The sequence below is a fragment of the Gossypium arboreum genome, chromosome 13 (assembly GCF_025698485.1).
Source record: "Gossypium arboreum isolate Shixiya-1 chromosome 13, ASM2569848v2, whole genome shotgun sequence".
Classification (NCBI taxonomy): Eukaryota; Viridiplantae; Streptophyta; class Magnoliopsida; order Malvales; family Malvaceae; genus Gossypium; species Gossypium arboreum.
In genome coordinates, this window is record NC_069082.1 from 22038 (window position 1) to 47493 (window position 25456).

The 25456-nt window shown below is 33.8% G+C and overlaps 4 protein-coding genes across 11 annotated transcripts in view; all 4 read right to left on the reverse strand.

Annotated features, from left to right (window-relative positions):
- Positions 1–572, reverse strand: part of LOC108472393 (peroxisome biogenesis protein 5-like) — an 18815-nt gene extending 18243 nt beyond the window's left edge. Inside the window, exon 1 of the transcript XR_008276990.1 lies at positions 462–572. The gene's annotated coding sequence lies outside the window, so the exon portion shown is untranslated. The remainder of the gene's footprint in view (positions 1–461) is intronic.
- On the reverse strand, positions 285–13917 carry LOC108472391 (U11/U12 small nuclear ribonucleoprotein 25 kDa protein-like). 5 transcript variants are annotated; one of them, XM_053023745.1, is made up of 16 exons: positions 13676–13917; positions 12937–13161; positions 11893–11958; positions 10403–10690; positions 10146–10251; positions 9847–9946; positions 8079–9500; positions 7539–7646; positions 5791–6105; positions 3555–3593; positions 3324–3450; positions 2656–3212; positions 2045–2213; positions 1207–1323; positions 903–1034; positions 285–572 (listed from the first exon to the last, which is right to left on the reverse strand). In XM_053023745.1, the coding sequence occupies exons 4-7, from the start codon at positions 10620–10622 to the stop codon at positions 9405–9407; spliced, it is 522 nt and encodes a 173-aa protein (XP_052879705.1). In that variant the 5' UTR covers positions 10623–10690; positions 11893–11958; positions 12937–13161; positions 13676–13917; the 3' UTR covers positions 285–572; positions 903–1034; positions 1207–1323; positions 2045–2213; positions 2656–3212; positions 3324–3450; positions 3555–3593; positions 5791–6105; positions 7539–7646; positions 8079–9404. The 5 variants fall into 5 exon arrangements, with proteins under 5 accessions (XP_052879705.1, XP_052879707.1, XP_052879708.1 ...); XM_053023747.1 differs by adding an exon at positions 12582–12693 and having other exon boundaries at positions 1207–2213; positions 2656–3160; XM_053023748.1 differs by having other exon boundaries at positions 1207–2213; positions 3329–3450.
- Positions 2129–9007, reverse strand: LOC108456487 (lariat debranching enzyme-like). The gene is made up of 6 exons (XM_053024046.1): positions 8994–9007; positions 3555–3593; positions 3344–3450; positions 2967–3160; positions 2784–2863; positions 2129–2213 (listed from the first exon to the last, which is right to left on the reverse strand). The coding sequence occupies exons 1-6, from the start codon at positions 9005–9007 to the stop codon at positions 2129–2131; spliced, it is 519 nt and encodes a 172-aa protein (XP_052880006.1).
- A 2019-nt stretch (positions 13918–15936) lies between the features above and the next one.
- Positions 15937–25384, reverse strand: LOC108466430 (uncharacterized). 4 transcript variants are annotated; one of them, XM_053023741.1, is made up of 17 exons: positions 25140–25384; positions 24983–25037; positions 24643–24740; positions 24062–24130; positions 23712–23900; positions 23343–23414; positions 22557–22657; positions 22137–22267; positions 21952–22019; positions 21736–21818; positions 18381–18466; positions 17930–18036; positions 17719–17833; positions 17394–17534; positions 16950–17060; positions 16337–16593; positions 15937–16234 (listed from the first exon to the last, which is right to left on the reverse strand). In XM_053023741.1, exons 6-13 carry the CDS (start codon positions 23409–23411, stop codon positions 17762–17764), a joined length of 717 nt encoding a protein of 238 aa, XP_052879701.1. In that variant the 5' UTR covers positions 23412–23414; positions 23712–23900; positions 24062–24130; positions 24643–24740; positions 24983–25037; positions 25140–25384; the 3' UTR covers positions 15937–16234; positions 16337–16593; positions 16950–17060; positions 17394–17534; positions 17719–17761. The 4 variants fall into 4 exon arrangements, with proteins under 4 accessions (XP_052879701.1, XP_052879700.1, XP_052879698.1 ...); XM_053023740.1 differs by having other exon boundaries at positions 15937–16593; positions 16950–17040; XM_053023738.1 differs by having other exon boundaries at positions 15937–16593.
- Positions 25385–25456: the final 72 nt, after the last annotated feature.

The window sequence follows — 25456 nt, forward strand, 5'->3', positions numbered from 1 at the left end:
TACCAAGCCAGGATATGACAAGGATATTCATGGTTGGAATAAGAAGAAAAATCAAATACAACAGGACGATTAAAAAAAAATCTGTACCGAATTCAAGCTAAGCCCATTAACCCCCAGCCCCAATAATATTCTGCTGAGCAAGAAATAAAAAGATAGAGCTGACAAAAACTCGCTGAAAATAAATGTAGAAAGGCAAAGACAAAATCAGCTTTATGATATATTATATTTATCTGAGTGTTCTGTATTATATATTTAAAATAAATAGGTAAACCCAAAACAATTCATTAGTTTAACAGATTATTAATTGAAAGCTTCAAAACTTGGTTATTCGACGTGATTTCTCCAAAACTCCTGAAGAGGTCTTTTCCTGAACTAGAATAATCCTAAACTGGCCTATCACATGCCGAACGCTGTAACATCATCAAAACTGAGTGGGACAAGGTAAATAGAAAACTCTTTACCCTTTTGAGGCAATGAAGCAGGAGTATCCCTGGAGTCCGATGCATTATCAAGAACATAAGGAAGATCTAGCAATTTCAAGAAAGATACAGTCTGAGGATTACGGAGAGAACCTACACAAGGTGAGAAAATTTTAAAAATTTTAATAATTAAAAAGGAAATCAAGCAAAAGCAAATTGCAAAAGTCATGATTATTCTAGTAGCAAAACTAAATAAAAAAGAATGCATTCGCTAACCAACAATTAATTGAGCTAAAAGAAGATAAAAAATGAAGGATAGCATTTTGTAACGACTGTGACAGTAATATCGAGATGCCTAATCATGATGGTGATAAGTATGGTGAGTTCTTTAAATCCAAAAGATAGAACCATTAATGGAGATACTTTTAGCACTTTTAGCACCTCAAAGAATGAAAAGCATCAAAATATCACCATATTATTTACCAGGCGTTTGAAACTGAATCAGAGGGTTTGTGAGGTGGAGCTGTTAGAGAAAATTCACAAGGTTTGGCTCCTCTGTCTTCCATCCTGCTCTTAACCCATTGACGACAACCTTGCATGTCAAGCTGTGTTCTCCTACATATTAGAACAGCAGTTGTCGGCTCACTAGTTCTTGTAGAGTAATAGTACTTGCAAAAATAGAAAATTGCACATTTTCAAATAAAACATTAGCCCACCCCACCCAAGAGAGAGAGAGAGAGAGTGAGATGAGTGGCTTGGTCAAAACAAAAATGTCATATATACACACCCAAAGTCTCCCCGTCGGAAGGTCAAAGGAAAGACGGTTCAATTTCCGTGTTGTTGCCAGCCAATCTTCATGGTATTGAACCTCATAAGGTACCGGATCGGATTAAATATCAACAATCTAAAAGACCAGATAAAGCCAAAATTCATTAATAAGCTTCCAGCAAAGCCCAAAAGAAAGAACCTAAATGAAATGGTTTGAGTAGGATGGTTTTAGTTTTTCGAGCAGCAAGCTTGCTTCCAAGAGTCCCTTGTGGGATCTAGGAAATAGACAAGTAAAAGAACTTCAAACCCAACCTAAACAATAATTACGCGCATTGTAAATTCCGGAAAGTCCACCGATAACGATATTGCCAAACTTCACAACCCCAGCAAACTCCAAGAAGTATATATTAGGTGTTGCCCATCCCCCATAATAAGTTCACACATTTTAATTGCAGAAGGTAAAAGCCAAAGGCAAAGGCAAAGGCAAAAGGATTTATAAAGAAGGAAACAAAAAGTCTTGAGATTTGTCATTCTTTTAAAAATATTATTATCTGTTTTTCTTTTTATTGATTTTAGATATAAAAATATCATCATAATAAAATAATTTACTTTGTAAAAGAAAATATTTTAATTATTACTTAAATGTGTATTTATATACTATATTATCAAATCTATACTATATATAATTACACATTTAACTTTTCGACTAAAATTGTGGAGTCTTGGAGATGATGACATGATCAATGCATTTGGTTTTGAGAGTACGAGATATGATAAAGCTAATTTGTTAAAAATTTAGTATTATAAGAGCTTTAGAATTTATTTAAAATGTCAACTAGAAATTAATGTACTTGTACCACATTTACTTTGCCATGGAACATTGTGAACTTGTGGAATGACTTGGATCAGAAAGCAGGGATGGCCAGAATGATTGAATGTCATCATGAAAGCTTGTTCAGGCCAGTGTTTTCTCCTCTTAGAATATCTCCCAGAACCTTTTGAGACAACATAAGGTAAAAAATGTACCTGCAATACACATAAAAACATCTCAGGAGGAGGAATTCTTCATGTTTATAATTTACATGCCGCCAGCTGCTAGACATTATAGCCCCATTAATTGTAAATGAGAGCCAAATTTCTAGATCAATTTTAAGTTGAGATTCCTCTTAACAATATTTATAAAAACCTACTTGGGATGATGGATTCCCATAATTCATTAGCATATGAATCTTGTTTAAGTTGATATTTGCAAGATCAATGGATGTTAAGGCTCCAAGGTGAGATCATAAGCAAGAAACGAGCAAAGAATGATAATAAAAAAAAAAACCATTTCCAGAAAAGTGAATGGGCCAAATACAACACCTTCTAAAGATGAAAACCACAATACCCACAGAAATAAAAGAAAATAAGCTTATCTGAAACTAAAAAATAAGTGAAAAAGAAAAGATAGTTGAAGTGAAAATCATACCTGAAATCACTATCCGATGTAGAAAGAGATTTCAATATCACAGAAAACCAGAAAAGGCAGAGAGTTCCTCCCTCTCATGAAAACTACCTGGAGGCTAAATTTAGTGCAAGTGAGCTGAAAACCAATACGATGGTCTGAGTTTTTCGAGCAGCTGAGCAGCAGGTTTGCTTCCAAGGGTTCCTTGCTGATCTAGGAAAATATGTTTCAACTAACAAGCAACCAGGAATGGTCAACAAGAAAACTGAATACGCTTGATATGAAGATTTTAATTCTGTCACATATATGCATTTCCACCAATTGAATATAATTACCTCATCTTTGAAATGTTTTTTGTAGCGAACAAGGTGTTGCCAGTTCCCATAATCAGTGATGCTGAGCGGCCAATCGTGTGAAAGGAAAATATCCATCAGTTCCTCTAGGTGCATAAGCTTGTGAATATCGTATTCCCGGACATGATACACAGACCTGATAGTATTGTCATTATAAGGTGGCCTTTCATGGTGTCCTGCTCAAGGAAATGCTAATTCATTTCAGTTTCAAAGCTTCGACTCTCCAACCTAAATAAGAATCAATTTAACATATCTGACACTCGCTTGCAGTAAATAAACAATCATCATTAAAAGAACTCCAGAATAAACATAGAATAGACAAGTAAAAGAACTTCATACCGAACCTAAACAATAATTACGCGCATTGTAAATTCCGGAAAGTCCACCGATACAGATATTGCCAAACTTCACAACCACTGCATACCCCAAGAAGTATATATTAGGTGCTGCCCATCCCCCATAATACCTAAAGTTCACACATTTCAAACGCAGAAGGTAAAATTCAAGGCCTTTTCATAAAAGAATCAAAATCCCCAAGCTAGAACATATGAAGAAAAGGGGGTGACTTACAATTCCCATAAATAATTGGAAGCTTCATGATTTTTGCACCTGCAAAACAGATAATGACACTAAAAACACTGAACCGGGACAGGAAATGATGGGAATATTCTAGGAATAGCTTATTCAGAAACGGGATATGATGGGGATATCCCTGAGGCAGAATAAGAATGAAATTTAACTAGAACAAGACACTAGAAAATTCTGTTCCGATGCAAAGCTAAGCCCAACAACATAGTACTTACTAAAACGTTGTTCTGAAAATATTTAATGTAAAGTTCTCTGAAAATATTTAAAAACTCAGTATGTTTTAATTAGTGTTTAAGCAAAGATTTAAAAGAAATAGAAAATAACACAAAAGCTATAATATTAACCAGAGGGAAATAAACAATTCAAAAATAAAGAACATATAGTAGACGATAAACAAACAAAAATGAAGAACAAGACCGACATCTATAGATCTGAAAGACGGAACGAGACAGTGATTTCTAAAGCTGAAAATCAAAAACCCTAAGAAAAACCCACTGAAATACAAGTATAAAAGCATGGAGCTGAAACTAAAAAAGAGATTGATACCTGAAATGAGTCTCCGTTGAAGCAGCGAATTTCAAAAATCACAAAAACCAGAAACGGCAGAGAAAACATAGGGTTTCTCTCTCACGAAAACTCTCTTCCTACAATAGCGTGTTTTTTTGGCCTGTGGATACCCAAAGCTAAAAAAGAATGACAGGAAAACGTCGAAAAGAGACCGAGAGTGAGAGAGAACCGCCGAAGAAATGGGGAGCAATGGATTGGATAGATATATTTGATGATTTAAATTTCGAATGATGGGAAGGAAGCTGGCCTCATCGGAGGTAAGACGCTGGAAAGTGTGTGGAGGCAGCGGCAGCGTTTTGTTAGAAAGGACAATAAAGGAGGAAAAGAGAAAAAGAGAAAAAAAGAAAAATAGTAGAAAAATGGAGAAAAGGGAAGGGAATAAAGGGAGAACCGAACGTGAGAGAGATGAATTAAGAAAGAGTTTTTATATTATTTATTTTGAAAACGGTTTGAATTTGTTTTTTGTTTGAAAAAATTTCGGACTGGATATTAAAATAACTAAATAAGCAGTATATACATAAAACTGAATAAAACCCAAACCCAGTAATCCAAAACTTAAGCGGTCGACAGCCCCAACCACTAAAACTAAAGCCCAAAAATATCAGCCCAACCGTAAACCCTAAACCCAAGCCCCAAGCCTCACACCCCTGGACCCGAACCCAGATATACCCCGAATGGGATAAACATGGCCGGGATATCCTTACGCGGGATATCCCCGTACCGGGATATACCCGGAATAGGATATCCATGGATGGAATAAGAACGACAGGTAATCCGGTTCAGACACGAAAAAAATCTGAACCGTCTACCAAAACAACTGAACCGGAGACTAAAAATACAGAACCGGGACAGGATATGCGGTGAATATTTGGGAATAGCTTATTCCGAATCGGGATATGATGGGGATATACCTTACGCGGAATAAGAACGAAAATTTACTAGAAGAAGAAAAAAAATAGATTTTTTTAATTAATTTCCTCGATAGTTATCCAGTTCCAGTCAGTTTCCTAATGCCCCGAGCTTCTCTTTGACGAAACGATACCTTCTCCGATCTTCATTTCATTTCCATTTCATTCCAGAAATTTTTTTTTTCTTTGAAATTACCACTTGGGCATTTTTTTTATAAAAAAAACTCAGTATGATTTAATTAGTGTTTTCTTATTCCCTCAACAAATATAATGTTTTTACTAGTTGAAAAAGGAAAGAAACAAGAAAATGTTTCCATTTACTTTCTGCTAATCAGTTAGGGTTTTAGGGTGGATACCTACATAGTTGCTAGAAACATATCTTCGCTATAAAATCTCATAGGACTGAAAGATTTGTAAGAAAATGTCCTTAAATACGGAGGGAAACAAACAATCGAAAAAAATAGAACACATAACAAGCGATAAACTATCAAAAAAAAATGAGGACATCACAAGATTTAAAAAGACAAATATAAGCAGTGTTTCATAAGGCTGAACACCAAGACGAATAACAAAAAGACACTGAAAAAACTAAAAAAGAAGCATAAATCTGAAAACTAAAACAGAGATGAAAACTTGTTCTAAAGATGAAAACCACAATACCCATAGAAATAAAAAAAGATAAGCATAGGTCTGAAACTAAAAAAGACGTGAAAAGAAAAAGTTAGTAGAAGTGAAAATCATACCTGAAATTACAATCCGAGGAAGGGTGGGATTTCAATATCCTGCTGTAGCAAGTGCGTTTTTTTGGCATGTGTTTACACAAAAGATACAAAAGAAATCAGGAAAAAAAATGGAAAGATACCCAGATAGAATCTGGGTAGTAAAGAAAGGGAGGAAGAGAAAATGAAAAAAGAAAAAAAGGAAAAGAAGGTAAAAATCAGAATAAAGGGAGACAGAGGAGACACAATTTACAGGAGAAAATTGTCTACATCTGATGGTAGTATCCCACGTACTCTAAAAGTAATTGTCTTCACTGTTTTAAAATTGTCACGTACCACCTATGGCACACAGATGGAAAACAAAAGTCTCTAATTGATTGTGTTACGATAAATATTCAACCTCCAACAACAGAGACCACAAAGAGACCAATTGTTCCAGTGTAAGCAAAATGAAAAGAAAGCAAACAAAGCAGAATACCGCAAGCAAAAATCATGTTGAAGCATCGTTAAAAATTAGGACAACATGAACCTGATGCGTCCAACATGGGTATACTGAACCTTTTAAAGTTTTTCCATATATTTAGATCATCATCTTTTAGAAAAAAAAAATGAAGAGTCTAGGTAACATAGTTTAAAAAAGACATATAACTCAATACGTTGCATTAATCTCGAAAACATTTCAACTATAAAAAATACCAACAAATAGACCCAAAAAGAGAAGTGAAATTACCTTTACTATATAAAAAAGAAATTCTTATGCAGCTACTCAATTTACTTCAAAAGCTAAAGCCAACTTATGATATTTAATGATAGAATTGCATTATGTTTCCAATGCATGATTCTTTTGTTTGGAAGGTTCAAATACTCCCAATGTAAAAATATCTGAATATGAGTATCAGAAATTAGATAAATATATACATTCTGTATTCTAAAAATGAAATGTGAATTCCGTCATACTGATGACAAATCTAATACTGCAGTTCTAGGCAGTCCTAAATAGATTAACCTAAGATAAAGTGGTTTAAATCTAATCTTCAGTCGGTTTCAATAATTTTCCTAAATAGTCCACAAACTTTGGCAACTTAGAACAAACCTAATAAACTACTCGAACTTCGGCATGGACAGCAAATGTAGATATGGATAACTTTGACCCAAAATTCAAAGATACAGGTCCAAAAGTGGAACCATACCAGGGTCTTTTAGTCGTCAGTGTGGAGCTGTCTTATCCTAAGCTTCCCAGACTCTTTTATGCTTCATTTGAGGTTAGAATCTCAGGAAGGCAGGTCTTTTATGAGCGTCAGCACAATTTAGTTGCATCATTGTTGGTGCCAAACCATTTTTTTCTCAACCAACCTATTCTTCCTCTCTGTTATAAGGTACAAGCCATTCTCTTTTTCCTAATTGCCAATTTCAAAGCCTATTCCTAAATTATGGATAAAAATAAATGGTAGAAACTGGCCGAATATGATTCTAAGCAATTTTATACAACCATAACTATTACCATTCCCAAAAAAAAAAAAAGCTACCTATGGAGCTAATCTATCAGCAAGATTTAGGAAAAAATTTTAAGTAACACGAACTAGATAAGGCTGAGGATGGTTTACCGAGTGCCAAGATTAGAGTGTATTGAATTTATAAAAGATGGAAATGAAAAAGAAGATTAATAAAAGCCATTGAATTTGACTGAAATCTACCAAGAAGAAAGAGCTGAAAAAAATTCCAATCCACAAAAAATGTCATTGATGAAAGCAAAAGCATATTCGACTACTTACTAGTTTGCAGGTGATGATGCCCCAAAAGGAGGAGGGCAAATCCGCCATACTGCTGGTAGAGAAAGACAGGGTAAGACGAAATTGAATCAAAGACATGTGCAAACCTATCTGTCAGAAAACAACAGTTGCAAATTCCCGTTCAAAACAAATAATTACCATAGGGTATATATAAGAACATCATACTAGTAACCCAACCAAGTAAATTGAACAACGGTTTAGCAATAAGCATAAGAAATGGATGAGAAAATGGAAATTAAAAAGAAATATCCAACAATATCCTTAAAATTTTTCCACAAAAGAGATTAAAACGGTAACAGAGACTTTGAAAAGAAAAAGAAAGGCAGGCAACACGCAATGCAAATTGCTATCAGACAGAGACGGCCTTACCTTTACAAACAAATCCAAAGGTAAAATGAGAAGATACTTGGTTACTTACAGAGAAAGGAAAGGTGGGGAAGGGGGGATGAGGAAATAACAATCAAATAAAACAACACGCATCAATGTTATTCCAAACAAAACCATGAGATTGTAGAGAGATACCTTTGGTCGATATGAATGGCCGACGTACTCAAAAGATAAACCTTCTTTTGCTACATAATTAACAATACCAAAGCAAAAGATGAGTACTTTGGATTTTTTGAAAAAAAAAAACCAGTAATACAATTCAAATATGAAACTTTGAAAGAAAACTCTTACTTTAAATCAAAAAAGGCAAATATACTGCGTTCTTCATAAGAAAGAAAACAGCACATAGTTAACATCTTCTAGTGCAACACAAAAACCACTCGTAACTACTATGTAATAGAAAACAACCTTTTCGATTCAATTACATCCCTAATTCCAACCATGCCATGCATTTAGGAATTAACTGAATATTTCAATCAAAATCCATTTCCTAATCATATAAGCACCAGCACACAAACAATTCCAACAAAGTTCATCGATGAGCTCCACTCAACTATTTTAAAGAAAATATACCTAGATCCTTACTGATGAGTACAAGCACCTAGCAGTATGACTAACTAATATGCATTGATCCATGGACTGACTAATATGCATTGATCCATGGACTGACTAATACGCACCACCTTAGCACCAGATAAAATGTGAGACTTAAACTCCAAATATGACAATATTCTTCTAGTTAAAATTGATGTTAATTGATCCCAAAATCTCTTCTTACTTCCTTCCTTAATGAACTACAAAAGGAGGTATTATTTCAGGTCTCTCAATCCAAAAATCCTTCAAATATTAGTCAAACAAGGAAAAATTAAGTTAGAACATTCCTTTGTCCCATAATTCAAAATGGGGAAAAAGATAACAAAAGGACCTAAAATATTAACCTCCATTTTGGGACTTAAGGATAAAGACCCTCTTGTCTGCTTGCAAAAACGCTCTTAAACTTAGTTGCGCAAGTATTTTCCATAACTAAAAGTCAGAACAACAATACAATACCTTGCAATACCCATTTTCCCTCAGTTTTATGAGCAACCAAACAAGGAAGAATGAGAAACACAATGTTACATGTTCAAAACCACAATAATTCAGTAAATCATGATAAGATACAACATGCACTACTCACAATTGAACATGGCATCGAGAAACAGAGAAAAACAAATAAATTGTCAGAAAAGAAACGCTAACACTATCAGCTTCTGAAGAAATCAATGTCAACTAGAATACGAGAATGCGAGATATGATAAAGCTAATTTATTAAAAATTTAGTATTACAAGAGCTTTAAAATTTATTTAAAATCTCAACTAGAAACCAATGTACTTGTACCACATTTACTTTGCTATGGAACATTGTGAATTTGTGGAATGAGTTGGATCAGAAAACAGGGATGCCCGAATGATGGCATGTCATCATGAATGCTTGTTCAGGCCATGGAAGAAACGGTGTTTTCTCCTCTTAGAATGTCCCCCAGAACCTTTTGAGACAACATAAGGTAAAAACTGTACCTGCAATACACATCATAACATCTCAGGAGGAGGAATTCTTCATGTTTATAATTTACATGCTGCCAGCTGCTAGACATTATAGACCCAGTAATCGTAAATGAGGGTCAAATTTCTAGATCAATTTTAAGTCGGGATTCCTCCTAACAATATTTATAAAAACCTATGTGGGATGATGGATTCCCATAATTCATTGGCATATGAAGCTTGTTTAAGTTGATATTCGCAAGGTCAATGGATGTTAAGGCTCCAAGGTGAGATCATAAGCAGGAAATGAGCAAAGACTGATCATAAAAAATAATAATAATAATAATAAATTCCAGAAAAGTGAAGGGGCCATATACAACACCTGAGAATTATTTCGAACACCAAAATCCTGAAATGCAGCGCCATCATTAAGGAGCTTCTCATTGTGGTGTGCTAGGCAGAAATTAGCCCAAACGTGCCTCCTATAACCACAAACAAAGTAAACATTAAAAGGAAAAAATAATAATATTCAGAAACAGAACTTTATAGTAAACGTAATTGCTCTACATTATTTTTTTTCTCTCTAATACATCAAAATGCCACCAATTAATGTGAGGGTGGTTCTGGCCAAAAAAAAAAAAAAAGTGAGGGTGGTTTAAGAGCAAAAACAAGATGATAAACCATGAAATGTGTCGATGACCCATCTTGGATTGCTCTAACTCGATCACTTTCTTCTTGATTGCGAGCTTCAAGTCTTTCACCGTGGCTGAATTCATCACCACAACATCTTCAAATTCCAAGGAAAGCCAATCAAAATAAGTACTGACTTTAGTTTCAAACACAAATTCTATGTGGCTGAAGGCCTGCCTAGCTCTGTGTGTCTGTGTGTGCGAGAGAGAGAGAGAGAGAGAGAGAAAGAGAGAGCATATGAAGCGTACCGAAGAAGGTTCCATCTAATTTGAAGATAGAGATACACATGGCACTCCCAAGTTCAAGGTTGATTCGGATATCGACATCGGACAAACTGGGTTTCTTAGGGACATCGGCAAGAATTGGATCGTCAAGGAGTGCAGCCAATGTTGAAAGTAACGCCACTTTCTTCACGTTTTTGCTGTTGTATCCCAGCACTTTCCCTTCCTCCTTCGCCCCTGACTCCATTCTTACACTATGCTGATGGTAATCGCCCAAAACCAAGCGGAAAGGGTACTGGTTGCCGATCTGCTTCACTGGATTTTGGAAATTCTAAGTCAAATACTTTGATTAATGAGGATTGGCCAACCCAAGAGTAAGAGCTTTTATTTGAATAGTATTGCAAAACCCTACTTTCTTATTCTAATATGGAAAATAAAAACATGACATCAGCATATTCTAATTTATTAGGAAAGTTATATTTAAAGTAATAAAGAAATTTTAAGAAATAAAAATAGAACCAAATCCCAACAAAATCAGTATCATCCTCTAACATAAACACGACATAATATTTGTGTTGGGATGCGCCAGGTTAGTAACACAAATGCTCTGTTGTAGTTTTCCTCTCTTAGTTATGAAAGGATATATGGTGATGGATGACAATATGCAATCCATTTTCTTAGAATTATCGTTCGTTTGTAGGATGAACCTTGTGCATAAAAAAGGAGATGTTCCATTACCTAACGGGAATTTCTTCAAACCACTTATCTGCGACAAAAGTTATTCACTGACGACAGGCATTTTAAAGTATGCAGCTGTGGGCTTGAGAGCTGAAACGAAGGAAACTCTGAAATGAAGGAAACTATGTAAGGCAAACCCTAAACCCAAGGATATCCCAGTTCATTGTTAACCCATAGTGGTATATCCCGGCCTGGGTATATCCCATTCTAGGAATATCCCGATTCCCCACTTTTTTTTTCCTAATTCTCTTTACCATCTTTGTCTTTAATTTCTCAAAAAAAAAAGTATTGTCACATGGGATTTAGAAAATTCTCTCTCTTCCATTCATAGCTTCCTCATTTCTTCACCTATTCATCTACCTCTTTAAATTTATTTTCCCTTATTTATTTCCCCTTTTATTTTCTGTTGTTTTTCCATTCTTTGATCTCTGTTAATCCTCTCTTTCGTTTTCTTTATTCTCTTTCCCTTCCTTTCTTGTCCTTTCGTAAGAAACCCTAGACACTTCCGCGCCATCAACACCTTCCGGCGTCTTACCTCCCATTATTCGAAATTTGAATCCTCAAATCTATCTCTTCTATACATAGCACCCCATTTAGGGTTTAGGGTTTAAGGTTTAAGGTATGTGATTTAATTCCTGATCACATACCCATAAATTTTCATTTAGAAGGATTGACCATCTCAGAAATATGCAAAAGGAAATGAAGACATTAAGAAAGAAATGCAGTTCCCTTTTCATGAATGTCAAGACAATGAGAGAACAGTGCAGGATATAACAAACCTGGTTGGCGTAACTGATACCCATGTTTGCCCAAGCATGCACATAGTTTGGCTTCAAATCTAGTGCCTAAAGATCCAGACATAGACCAAAAGACTAAATTCAATAGTGCTGAAAATATGGCCACCACAGGCAAAGGGAAGTTTATCATCAAATAATTTTAAATGGACAATCTCAGTAACAGAGGCTAAACAAATCAAACTGCATATGCAAGATCTGAATGCATTAAAAAAAGGAATTTTGAAAGATATGATCAAGGGTATATGTAAATTGCGGAAGTGCGTAATCAAATCATCTAAATTAACCAATAGCTCCAACAAATCAAATAACTAATTACATGGAGCTTAATAGAAGAGCTAGTTTGTGCAACATGTTATTTGGAGAATCTTTTTAGCAGCCTAAGGTTACAAAGATGGACCAAGTAAATAATTCAACCCTATAAGAGAGCTGTATAACACACCAATGCATCACTTTACCATTGAAAGATAAGAAAGAAGAGAAATAGAGAAAAAGATGATGCAACCCATATGAGTTTGGCACACAGAAGATTGACATGTTGGGTTATCACATGTTTTGCATTTCTTTATGCCATCCTTTCAATTGATTAAGCACAAGCCAAGTCCTAGGCACACTTTTTTGTATAGAAGCAAAAAAGGCCCCTTGATTCAAGAAGCAAAAATTTACATATTCACCTTAATTTACTCAAAAAAGTGCCTTTTTTACATCTTGCACCTCAAATGGTTCAGGTAGTTATAGCACCCTTGCCGACATTGTCAACACCTTCATAATTCATTTTTTTTTATTCTGGCCCAACATGCAAAATAGTGAGAAACACACCATACAAATTGTGATCCTTAGTAAAATCCTAGTACTCATATATTTTGAATTTCACACATTACAGGTACTCCAACTTAGTAAAGAGAACCCCAAAATTTTAGGATAGGCAAAATAAATTTTTAATTATAAAAAAAGTAATTATGAAATCAACATATCAGGTGGTAAACAGATAGGCCACCACTATTCAAGGGGGAATCATGAAGAGGCTACCTGTTGATAAGCTAATATTGCATCAGCACTCTGCACACTGTTGGCTTGTGTTGCACCAAGCTTGTTCCAAAGAGAATAATCATTAGGTTTAAGTTTCAAAGCAGTTTTGAAAGATGCAAAGGCCTTATCATTTTCGCTTGACAAATTATACAGAACACCAAGGACAATGTCTACATCAACATCCTCAGGAGACATCTGAGCAACTTCATTGAATAATCTAGCAACCTGTATGGCAGAAAACACTTCGATTAACACCAGAATATAACAATAACATTTACAAATGTAATGTTAGGGATAAGCATCTAGTAATTCACCGTATGTAACACTCTAAGTCCAAAATATAATCACTGCAGTCATGGAAATCATATGCAAAAAGACACTCTTGTAATCACAGCATTCACAACATAAGCAAACTATCCCACAGTAACATTAGAGGAAGCGGCTTACACTCAAACCAATAAACCCTAAAACCCTAAAGACAAAGGTGAACTAAAGATTCATAAATGAAATGACTCTACGATGAAGAAGAGGATTTCATATATTTTACAGATCAAATAAGCAAAATAAAAATCTGCAGTTCATGCTTTGAAGGAAATAAGTATCATAGTGCATGGTTATTCAATTTATTTTAGAGCTCCAAATAAAAAAAAAATACCCAACAACAGAACATATCAAAAAACAAACTAATGCAAACTACTACAAAAACAATAATTATTATTAAGGAACAAAAGGGGCAAACCTGGAAGTGGGAAGGGAAAGAATAAAGTTGTGAAAAGGGTTAATAGCGAGATTTCAAAAATCTTTTTCTAAAGGGTTCTGGTTCTCCGTCACCATCTTCAGTTGGCGTTGGTATGCGGTGAAACGGCAGAGAAGCGGGTGGGAGTGTTTTTCTGGCCTGCCTTTAACCAAATCTAAAAAAGAATTAAGAAAAAATTGAAAAAAATTGGACTGATGACAACGGTAACATTTATGGTAATTAAAACTTTCTTTAAATCACTAATGTCTTTTGGGGAAATTAAAGAAAAGAAAAAGAAATATTAGAAAAAAATAAAGCGAAATAGGATTTATTTCTCCAAATAAATATATGCATATATTTTACATTTTAATATTTATAGAATTAAAGGATTTATTTAATATCAATTTTTAATATATTTTAAAACTAATTAGGATTAAGTAGAGTTTTTCTATTACTTCAATAAAATTAAGTACGATTTTTACGCATTTCAAACTAAAAATTGTAAATATTATTATGACCCATATATTTTTAATTTAAGTACTTTAGAATTTTCTAATAATTCATAAATAATTTTATTATTAGAAAATTTAATAAAATATATATTTAAAAATATAAAAGAGAATATAACTTAAAATTTTGAACTATAAAGATAAATGAATATAATTATCTATTTAAAAAAAGTGATTTAAATTTACTATTTATAAATTTTAAATTAAGTTATATTATTTAATTGATGATTAAAATTACCTACATATTAAATTAGATTAAACTTGATAAATAGATAATATTTTCCTTAAAGTAGACTTAACCTTTCAATTTTTAAATCTATTTTTATATAATATAAAATTTATAAAAATAAATAAATAATATATTTATTAATTAAATAAAATTAGAGCTAATTCAATAACTTTTTATTGCAAAAAGCTATGACTCTTAACTATCAAAATAAAAATAGTTACCAGATTAATTCTTTTTGCATAAATAAAAACAATAAAATAAAAATTCAAAGTAGAGTGAGCATACTATTATTATTATTTTTGTTAATAAATTTGATCAAAAAATTGTTAAGGAAACTCCTCTACTATTTTTTATCTTGAAAATATCATAACAAGATTTGACTTTTGGAAAAATTATATTCAATTTTTATAGATTGAAGATACAATCTTTTTTTAAATATTACTATCATAATGTGCTTAAACCCAGATAAAATTAAGCCTATTTTTCCAGAGTTTTATTTTGCTCAAGTCCTGGTGATTTTATTTGTTTTTGCATTTTAATAACAACCCAATACTCTTCTTCAAAAAAAACCCTAAAACCAACGGTGAGATATACTTCGAATGGGCTATAACCAGGCCGGGATATCCATTTATGGGATATTCCCAAACTTAGATATCTCGGAAATGGCATATTCCTACCTAGAATAAGAGTGACAGGTAGTTCGATTCATGGAGATATTCCTCATCATATTTACTCTCCCTCCCGAAATAATAAGATAAATAAAATACTCAAATAGCTATCCTAGTTTGAATGAATATACAACAAAATTTAATACATTAATAATCAAAAGCTAAGGTTGAGACGGGCTCAACCCAAAAATAAAATTTTGAAAAAACTCAAACCCGTGCATATTAAATTTTTTATATTATTTTTTATATATAATTTTTTTAAAAACCCCAAATCGGGATAGATCCAAGCCGGGATAGCAACAAATTGGTGTAGCCCCGTATCGGGATATCCCTGCCAAGAATAAGTACAAGAAGTGGCCGGTCCAAATAAGAAAAAAAGCTAAACCAGACAGTAAAACTACCAAACCAGACACTAATACTTGTGAATCGAGATAGCATAGAAGTGAGATATACCCGGAGTAGGCTATTCACTTTAAAGATTACAACTCAATTTCCCTTCTATAAGACTAACACAGACAAATATAATTCTATCTTTAACCAAAATCAAAGTATTTTCACCACATGCATATATCAATAATCACGCAAAACTTCCCATGCACCTGATATACAGAGATACCATGGTTCTACCTAAAACTTCCAATCAAAATCCATTTGCAAATCATACCCAACAGAACTAGGACAATACCAACTATTTTAAAGAAAATATACCCAATACTTACTGACTAATGCAAGCACCTAGCAGTATGAAAAAGAAAACATATATTCATACACGAATCATGACAATCTCCACCGTTTATGATCATGAAACCCAAATCGACAAAAACACCTGCAATTAGCAAGTAGGTTGAAATTCTTCAATTCTTATCAATATCAACAAGCATCCCAATTAGATGATTATTATTATTATTATTATTAGTATTTTAATATTGAAGTACAGACTTTTTCAGAAATCTAAGAAACAGAATATCACAACTCACAACAAATTAAATAGACATGCTATCCAGAAAAACTACCAAATAAACTCTCGGCAGTGGCCATGTACCATATATCTAGATCTAGCTACCATTTTGAAACCAATGGCCATGTCTGAAAATTGCTTATTGAAAAAGAAATAAGTTCATGCCTGAAAAAGGGTGCCATGCCTTGTCCAATGTTCCTGGATGTCGGAATTCAATAAATTACTAAATTTGCAAGAAGCAAGATACAACCCCATGCTATTGTGATTTATCCATTTTGAAGAAAAAAGAAAACAACAAACCCCACAACTTGCATAGGTGCTCTCCTCTGCTGATGAAAGTTGGAAAAGTGTGGGCCATTAAACTAAGCAGCCAACTTCAGAAATCAGTAAAGCCTCATGGAATAGCAAGATATTGCCATCAATCTTTTTGCACTAATAAACCTCTTGGTTGACAGAAAACATTATTGACATTGATGAGGACCTGTTTTCATTATTCGGTTCTGCATCATCTTCTATTTCATCCTCGTCTTCAATAGGAATGTCTTCACTGTAATCATCTAATGAACCAACAGGAAAAACGATGTCACCTTAAGAAATTTTAATGGATTTAGCTTAATCAACCTATATGAGGCAAATTTATAGCATTATGTATGATATGCACAGATGCTCAAAACATTAGGCGCATTCTATGTTCTACCTTGATTGAAAGCAAATGATCAATTATCTATCCTATTACGCTATATGAGAGAGCATCAGCACCATATTAAACACGAGAAGCAAAAGGTATTCCTAGAATCATGTATACTCTAGGTTTGACTGCATCACAACGAAGATTAACTAAAAGCCGCCAAGAACTGTATAACGGGACAATGCATCAAAACTGAGTGGGCAAGGTAAATAGAAAACTCTTTACCTTTTCGAGGCAATGAAGCAGGAGTATCCCTGGCGTCTGATGCATTATCAAGAACATAAGGAAGATCTAGCAATTCCAAGAAAGATACAGTCTGAGGATTATGGGGAGAACCTACACAAGGTGAGAAAATTTTAATAATTAAAAAGGAAATTGACCAAAAACAAATTGCAAAAGTCATGAATATTCTAGTTGCAATTCTAAATAAATAAGAATGCATTTGCTAACCAACAATTAATTGAGCTAAACAAAGATAAAAAATGATGGATAGTGATTTGGACTGACTGTGACAGTAATATCGAGATGCCTAATCATGACAGTGATAAGTGGCATAAATATGCAAACATACATGGTGAGTTTCTTAAATCCAAAAGATAAAACCATTAATGGAGATACTTTTAGCACCTCAAAGAAGGAAAAGCATCAAAATATCACCATATTATTTACCAGAAAAAAGTAGTGTTTGTAACTGAATGAGAGGGGTTGTGAGGTGGAGCTGTTTGAGAAAATTCACAAGGTTTGGCTCCTCTGTCTTCTATCCTGCTCTTAACCCATTGACGACAATCTTGCATGTCGAGCTGTGTTCTCCTACATATTAGAACAGCAGTTGTCAGCTCACTAGTTCTTGTAGAGTAATAGTACTTGCAAAAATAGAAAATTGCACATTTTCAAATAAAATATTAGTCCACCCCACCCAAAAAAGAAAGAAGGAGCGAGATGAGTGTCATGGTCAAAACAACATGGTCAAAACAAAAATGTCATATATACATACACCCAAAGTCTCCACATCGGAAGGTAAAGGAAAGACAGAATTTTCATGTTATTGCCAGCCATTCTTCATCATATTGAACCTCATAAGGTCCTGGATCAGATTCAATATCAACAATCTAAAAGATCAGAGAAAGACAGAATTCATTTATTAGCTTCCAGCAAAGACCAAAAGAAAGAACCTAAATGAAATGGTCAAAACTTATGATACATACCTGCAAGAACTTGAGCCCTGGAAGGCATTTATCGAGTGCAAGAAATTTTGTCACTTGACCACCCTCTTCATGTTCAACAAGAGCGGTGAATTTACAGTGCAAGTGAGCTGAAAACCAATATGATGGTTTGAGTTTTTCGAGCAGCTGAGCAGCAGGCTTGCTTCCAATAGTTCCTTGCTGGATCTAGGAAATATGTTTCAACCAACAAGCAACCAGAAATGGTCAACAAGAGTTCCTTTTCTTCATATGTTCTAGCTTGGGATTTTGATAGTTGCTTGACCATTTCAGCTTTGAAAAGGGGGTGACTTACAATTCCCATAAATAATTGTAAATCAAAATCCCCAAGCTAGGACATATGAAGAAAAGGGGGTGACTTACAATTCCCATAAATAATTGGAAGCTTCATGATTTCCACCAATAAAAATGGTGGAAACTGGGGCAACCTCCTCACCTGAATAGTATATCCAGAATGACTTCCATCTCCCTATATTTTGGAGGCACATTGAGGCTATCCATATCTCTTTCATTCCTGACTGCCTAAGTTGCAAAGGGAAAAAAAAAAATTAAGTTCATATAAAAAATGAGTATTTGGAAAGTGACAAATTTTCATATAAAAACAGCAAATTGAAGGGAGAAAGTGAGAGTGTGAGAGAAAGAACGTGGAAATCACCGCAACAAAGGAGGAGGTCGATTTTGATGTTGGAGTATTTTCGATGTATTTAATGGTCTCGTAGACCTTGTCGAGATCTCCATGCATGCACCCTTCGAGATCTCCATGTTGCGAGTATTTTGGACACAATATTATGGTAGGGTTTGAGAAAAACTGAAAACCTTAGGTTTTTTTCTTAATGACGTTATTCACCATTTTAGCCTTCTAAATTTTTTATATATTTCTTTAACATTTTTGTTACTTCAATTTTTATTCACATTTTGGTACTAAATTATCAATTTTGGTATCTAACCACTAACATCTATCGTTTCCAATAAGGAATGAAACAGTGATTCTCTAAAGGTGAAACCAAAAACCATGACAAAAACACACAGAAAATAGAAGTAAAAAGAAGCATACATATTAAACTAAAAACAGAGATGAAAAGGCAAAGACAAAGGATTTATAGAGCAGGAAAAAAAAATCATAAAAATACCCACTGACATACAAGTAAAAAAGCATCAACCAATAAGCAAATTAAAATTATGTTAATCTAAGGATTGAGACTAGAACCTATTCATTTAAAAGATTACAACTCAATTTCCCTTCATGTAAGGCTAGGTAACACAGATGAATATAATTCTATCTTTAACCAAAATCAGAGTATTTTCACCACATGGATATATCAATAATCACACAAAACTTCCCATTCAGCTGATATACAGAGATACCATGGTCTACCTAAAACTTCCAATCAAAATCCATTTGCAAATCATACCCAACAGAACTCAGACAATCCCAACAATTTTAAAGAAAATATACCCAATACTTATGACTAATTCAAGCACCTAGCAGTATGAAAAAGAAAAGAAAACATATATGCATACACGAATCATGACAACCTCCACCGTAAATGATCATGAAGGCCAAATCGACAAAAACCTTTGCAATTAGCAAATCGGTTGAAATTCTCCAATTCTTATCAATATCAACAAGCATCCCAATTAGATTATTATTATTTTTTTAAAACTAAAGTACAGACTTTTGGAGAAAACTAAGAAACAGAATGTCACAACTCACAACGAATTAAAATGACGTGTTATTACCATCCAGAAAAACTACCAAATAAACTCTACATGCGTCACAACTCCCACCGGGTTCCTAGAACTAAAATCAAGCCAACACAGATGCAGTAAACAATTTACATACGGATGCTTTTTGTTTAGGCAATTAGTATTCTGCTAAGCAAAGATTTAAAAGAAATAGATAATAAGACAAAAGCTATAATATTAAACAGAGTGAAACAAACAATCCAAAAATAAAGAACAACATATAGTAGACGATAAACAAACAAAAATGAAGAACAAGACCGACATCTATAGATCTGAAAGACGGAACAAAACAGTATTTCTAAAGCCGAAAACCAAAAACCCTAAGAAAAATCCACTGAAATACAAGTAAAAAAGCATGGAGCTGAAACTAAAAAAGAGATTGATACCTGAAATGAGTCTCCGTTGAAGCAGCGAATTTCAAAAATCACAAGAACCAGAAAAGCCAGAGAAAACTTAGGGTTTTTCACGAAAACTCTCTTCCTACTCTAGCGTGTCTTTTTTTGGCCTGTGGATACCAAAAGCTAAAAAAGAATGACAGGAAAACGTTGAAAAGAGAGTGAGAGAGAATCTTCGAAGAAATGGGGGGCAATGGACTGGATAGATATATTTGAGGATTTAAATTTCGAATGATGGGAAGGAAGCTGGCCCGATCGGAGGTAAGACACTGGAAAGTGTGTGGAGGAAGCGGCAGCGCTTTCGTAGAAAGGAGAATAAAGGAGGAAGAGTGGAAAAGAAGAAAAATAGTAGAAAAAAGGGGAAAAGAGGAGAGAATCAAGGGAGAACCGAACGTGAGAGAGATGAATGAAGAAAGAGTTTTTATATTATTTATTTTGAAAACGGTTTGAATTTAATTTAATTTTTTGAAAAAATATCGGACTGGATATTAAAATAACTAAATAAATAGTATATACACAAAACTGGATAAAACCCAAAGTAAGAGAACAAAATAATAATAAAAGGGCCCATCTGACTAACTAAATGAAGGCCCAAAATCAGTCCAGTACATTGGGTATAACCTAACCTCCATAACCCAGTAACCAAAACTTAAGCGGTCCACAGCCACAAACACTAAAACGAAAGCCCAAAAACACCAGCCCAACCGCAAACTCTAAGCCTCAAACCGAAGCCCCAAGCCTCAAACCCTTAAACCCCTAAACCGGGATATCCCGGGAATGGGATATCCCCCAACCGGGATGCCGGTGAATAGGATATCCCTGCCAGGAATAACTACAACAGGTATCCCGGTTCAAACACGTAAAATATCTGAACCGGTTACTAAAACAGCTGAACCGGGCACCAAAAATACTGAACCGGAACGGGATATAATGCAGATATCCTTGGAATTATTTATCGCGGAAAGGGATATCCCCATCACAGAACAAGAATGAATATAAACTAGAACAAAACACCAGAAAAATCTACTCCCAGGCAAGCTAACCCAATATCACAGTACTTACTAAAACGTCGTCGCGAGAATATCTAACGTCAAATTCTCTGAAAATATTAAAAAACTCAGTATGATTTTATTAGTTTTTTCTTAAATATAAAGTTTTTACTTGTTGAAAAAGGGAAAATCAAGAGAATAAAAGGGAAAGAAACGAGAAAATGTTTCCATTTATTTTCTGCTAATCAGTTAGGGTTTTAGGGTAGATACTTGTATAGTTGATAGAAACATATCTTCGCTATAAAATCTCATAAATAGGACTGAAAGATTTGTAAGAAAATGTCCTTAAATACAGAGGGAAACAAACAATCGAAAAAAAATAGAACACACACCAAGTGATAAACTATCAAAAAAAATGAGGACATCACAAGATTTAAAAAGACGAATATAAGCAGTGTTTCATAAGGCTGAACACCAACACGAATAACAAAAACACAATGAAAAAACTAAAAAAGAAGCATAAATCTGAAAACTAAAACAGAGATGAAAACTTGTTCTAAAGATGAAAACCACAATACCCACAGAAATAAGAGAAGATAAGCATAGGTCTGAAACTAAAAAAGACGTGAAAAGAAAAAGTTAGTCGAAGTGAAAATCATACCTGAAATTACAATCCGATGAAGGGTGGGATTTCAATATCCTGCTGTAGCAAGTGTGTTGTTTTGGCACGTGGTTACACAAAAGCTAAAAAAAAAAGATGATCAGGAAAAAAATGGAATGAGACCCAGATAGAATCTGCGTATTAAAGAAAGGGAGGAAGAAAATAAAAATAAAATAAAAAACAAAAGAAAAAGAAAGTAAAAATCCCATCATTGACCTTCGAGTGATCCATTTTCCATTCACGGATTTCATACATGCGGAGCAGCGTTTCAAAGGTCCATATATCTGTGCATATTACAAGAGATAAATACAATTTATTCTAATTGTTGAAGAAAATAAAACAAAATTCATTCAACTCTACACATCATCAGTAATGGGAAGATTATTATACCACAACAGTACCTTTGAAAAACTCAACACCAAGGTTTTCTGCAACAAAATTGAGGTCTCTCAAAACTGTGAACTTGTTCATCTTGTTGAGCCAACAGGCTTTTAGTGTAAAAACTAAGCTACACCAGGCAAGCCAAAAGTATCTGCAAGGAATATCAATGGGATATTGATAGGCATATAACTTAAGTCCGACACAAAACTAGACTATAAGAAAGTGAAGTTGAAATAAAACTGACACTAGCATAAGGATACTTCTTTACTTTTCACTCGCTCTCCCAAAATGAAAAACCTAAGGCTTTGCTCGATTGCAGAAATCTAAAAGAAAACAGCAAACGGGACCATGTTTCCAACAAAGCACATCATTATTTCCATTCGACACTAGTATCCCATGAATGCAAAAATGGACATTAACCCATTAAGATAATAGGGTACCTAAAAAATGCCAGGATACCTATATTTCCTCCGCAAGAACTTTCGTGCAATAAAATAGCAATGACAACTCTTCTTACTTTGCCAAACCAAAGCCCTGCCATCTTATCATACCAAATTTGTCAAGCAGGAAAATATACCTTCAAACAAGTGAAAAAGCATCTTCTCAGACTAACAAAACAGAACTGTATGAATATTAGTTATGTTATTGATTCGGATATAAGAAACTTTTGATTAGCCAGTTATAAGGTTCAGTATCTTAAGTTCCTTTCGGAAGTAATAATGATCACCAAATGAATAAAGAATACACCTCTGAAGAGCATCCTTCGCTCCATCACTAGATTTCCTCATAAATCGAAGAAGCAGTCGTTTAATGGGATTCAAGCATAAGAACCAAGAGTCTATAAAAGATACATGATAACAACAAATATATTATCATTTAGCAACACATAATAATTTCCAAACACGAGTATTTTAACGAATAACTTATATAAAACATAAAATCAGCTGCCAAGAATTTCCATTCAAATACAGTAAATAAAAGGACAACTGCATTATTAATTATAGGCTGATCTGATGAGCTATAAGCTCAACTAGGACTGTCATAACTCATAAGTCATACCAGCATGGTTATCTTCTATTCTTGTTCGCTGTTTTATTTGTTTGTTATTATTATTGACTACAGATGCATGTAACTATAACTTCTTTCTAGCAACAGAAAACTGAGAATAGTTGATTCACCACACATGCCAAAAAGGAATGAAAAGTTAAATAGCAAAAATATAGAACCTCATTTAGCTGCAGGCTCTTGGACTCACTAAAGGCGTCATAAAAAGGCTTGCTCCAAGAATCGACCATAGCCTGACAAGGAAAAGGAGTTAAAATGCATCATCAACAACAATAACCAGAAACAAGAGAAAAGAAAAGTTAGCAACCAACAACATCTTTTGTTTCTCATGTTTTTGTTGTTTTCATGATTGCAATTTAGTGCTAACCCCTCCATCGCCATGGAGTCGCTGATATGCCTCTTTATCACAATTTTAAAGCAATGCACTATCTATTCAACATTCTCTTATCATGATAAAAATGGAAGATTTATAACATCATTAAGAAATACATAAATTTAATCCAAAACAAACATAGAAAAGGAAACCATACCTGAGAGTTTGCTCTAAATGATAGACAGACTAAAGATGCTTCAGGGACAGCCAACTTGCTAGCATCAACGCCACTTGCATCAAAAACAATCAGCAGCTTTGATTTTCTACCATCAGAATATATAACATCCACGGCAGGAAACTTCCTTGCTGCAATTCCGGGAATTAGAATCTTATTTGCCAGTGCAATCTGCCAGAAAAAAAAAAAAAAAAAAAAACCCGCTAACAATTAAAATGTTTACAGAAAGTACCATTAATTTTACTCAGAAATCAGTCGCAATTCAACTAATTTGAACAGATTTGCAAATGATATAGCCTAGATGTATATAAAAAGAACAAATCAGTTAATACCTTACCACCGTTTTGTTTTAGCTCAGATATATCATCAAAATATCCTCTATTCAATTCATCATCACTGCCCTAAATCAAATTAAAACAATTATTTATATTAAATCTTATGTAAACGATTTTGAAGAACCGAATTCTCGCACACTTTAACAGCTTTCATAATATCATGCCTCTCATGTACAATAATCAAATCTCCATCTCTAATGCAGCGATTGAAAGATATCTTCATTGAGGAATCAATAAGCAATATCCTTAAAAGACGGAAAACACATTCAATTGAATACACAGATGATGTTGGACTAAAATGCAATTTTTGTACCAAATTTTACTCCCCAAAACAAAAATATTTACCACATATCCAAAGTTCCATTAAGAATAAACTATCACCTAGAATGCCAGGAAGACCCGAATTCATTAATATATACAAAAGAGGAAAACAGTAAGCCAAATTCATTAATATTTGAAGATTTGTTATAAAAGCAGAAGAAAAGAGGAAGAAAAAGAAAACAAAAGAGGGAGATCAAGAGAGAGAGAGAGAAAAGGCAAATAAATGGGGTTAGATGTAGATTGAAGAGATACTTAACAACTAGGGGTAGATGTAGATGTCAGATTTGAGGAAAACAGTAAGCGGAAAGCCATCATTGCAACTTCCTACTTCTTTTTTCACTGCCAATTCCACTTCCTGATATGTTAAAAGAAACGGAGAAGGTAGGAATTAAATTCATGCAAACTAATACAATAAATACCGAAGTCATTAACCAATGGCTTAAAAAGGAAAGTGGACTCAATTTGTTAGTTCCTTCTCACAGTTACATCTTAATTAATTAATCACATCTTCTTTTTGGGTAACAATTAATCCCTTCTTTAAATCTTTTTTTTTTTATAAATTAACAAACAACCAAAAAATAGTTGATAAAATGACACAGTTTTGCACTAGCAGAATCAGGCTTTTGAACTCCAATCTCTGAAGTATTCATTGCTGCATACAAACCAAAATTTACAGGAAAATTTCAACTTTTTATAAAACCCATAAAAAACAATTATAAGTTCTGAATTAAATTACTATTTTATAAAAAAATACCTTCATTCATTCTCACATGCTTGTGATTCCAGTCAAATATGATAGCAAAATGACGGAAACAGAAAGATCTTGTTCTAGTTCTGAAAATTATTGATGTCAGCTATTTCAATTATCGTTACTCAGACATAATGAACAACTGAGCTGAGTTTGGATCTTCTTTTAGCCATAACATATGGAAATAAATGAAAACTGGAAAACGAAAAACTAAATGATTAATAATTAAACTTTTAGGGAAATCAATGTTGTACATAAAATTAGAAAATATTATCTTTATTGATATATTTCCTTCAATTGTGGATTATATTCCTATAATTACA

Bases quoted from the DNA above. Each gene is read 5' to 3' on its own strand.
- LOC108456487 (XM_053024046.1), bottom strand. The intron at 3,451-3,554 runs GTAAGTCACCCC...TGTGAACTTTAG, and splicing joins TCCAATTATTTATGGGAATT to GTATTATGGGGGATGGGCAG. The intron at 2,214-2,783 runs GTATTGGTTTTC...TGTGTATTGCAG, and splicing joins CTCGAAAAACTCAGACCATC to GTACATTTTTTACCTTATGT.
- LOC108472391 (XM_053023748.1), bottom strand. From the start codon at position 10,622: ATGGAGTCAGGGGCGAAGGAGGAAGGGAAAGTGCTGGGATACAACAGC. The intron at 9,947-10,145 runs GTTTATCATCTT...TTGTGGTTATAG, and splicing joins GGTCATCGACACATTTCATG to GAGGCACGTTTGGGCTAATT. The intron at 9,501-9,846 runs GTGTTGTATATG...TGTGTATTGCAG, and splicing joins GTGTTCGAAATAATTCTCAG to GTACAGTTTTTACCTTATGT.
- LOC108466430 (XM_053023740.1), bottom strand. From the start codon at position 23,411: ATGGTCGATTCTTGGAGCAAGCCTTTTTATGACGCCTTTAGTGAGTCC. The intron at 22,268-22,556 runs GTACCCTATTAT...TATTCCTTGCAG, and splicing joins GGTATCCTGGCATTTTTTAG to ATACTTTTGGCTTGCCTGGT. The intron at 22,020-22,136 runs GTACTGTTGTGG...TAATATGCACAG, and splicing joins TGGTGTTGAGTTTTTCAAAG to ATATATGGACCTTTGAAACG.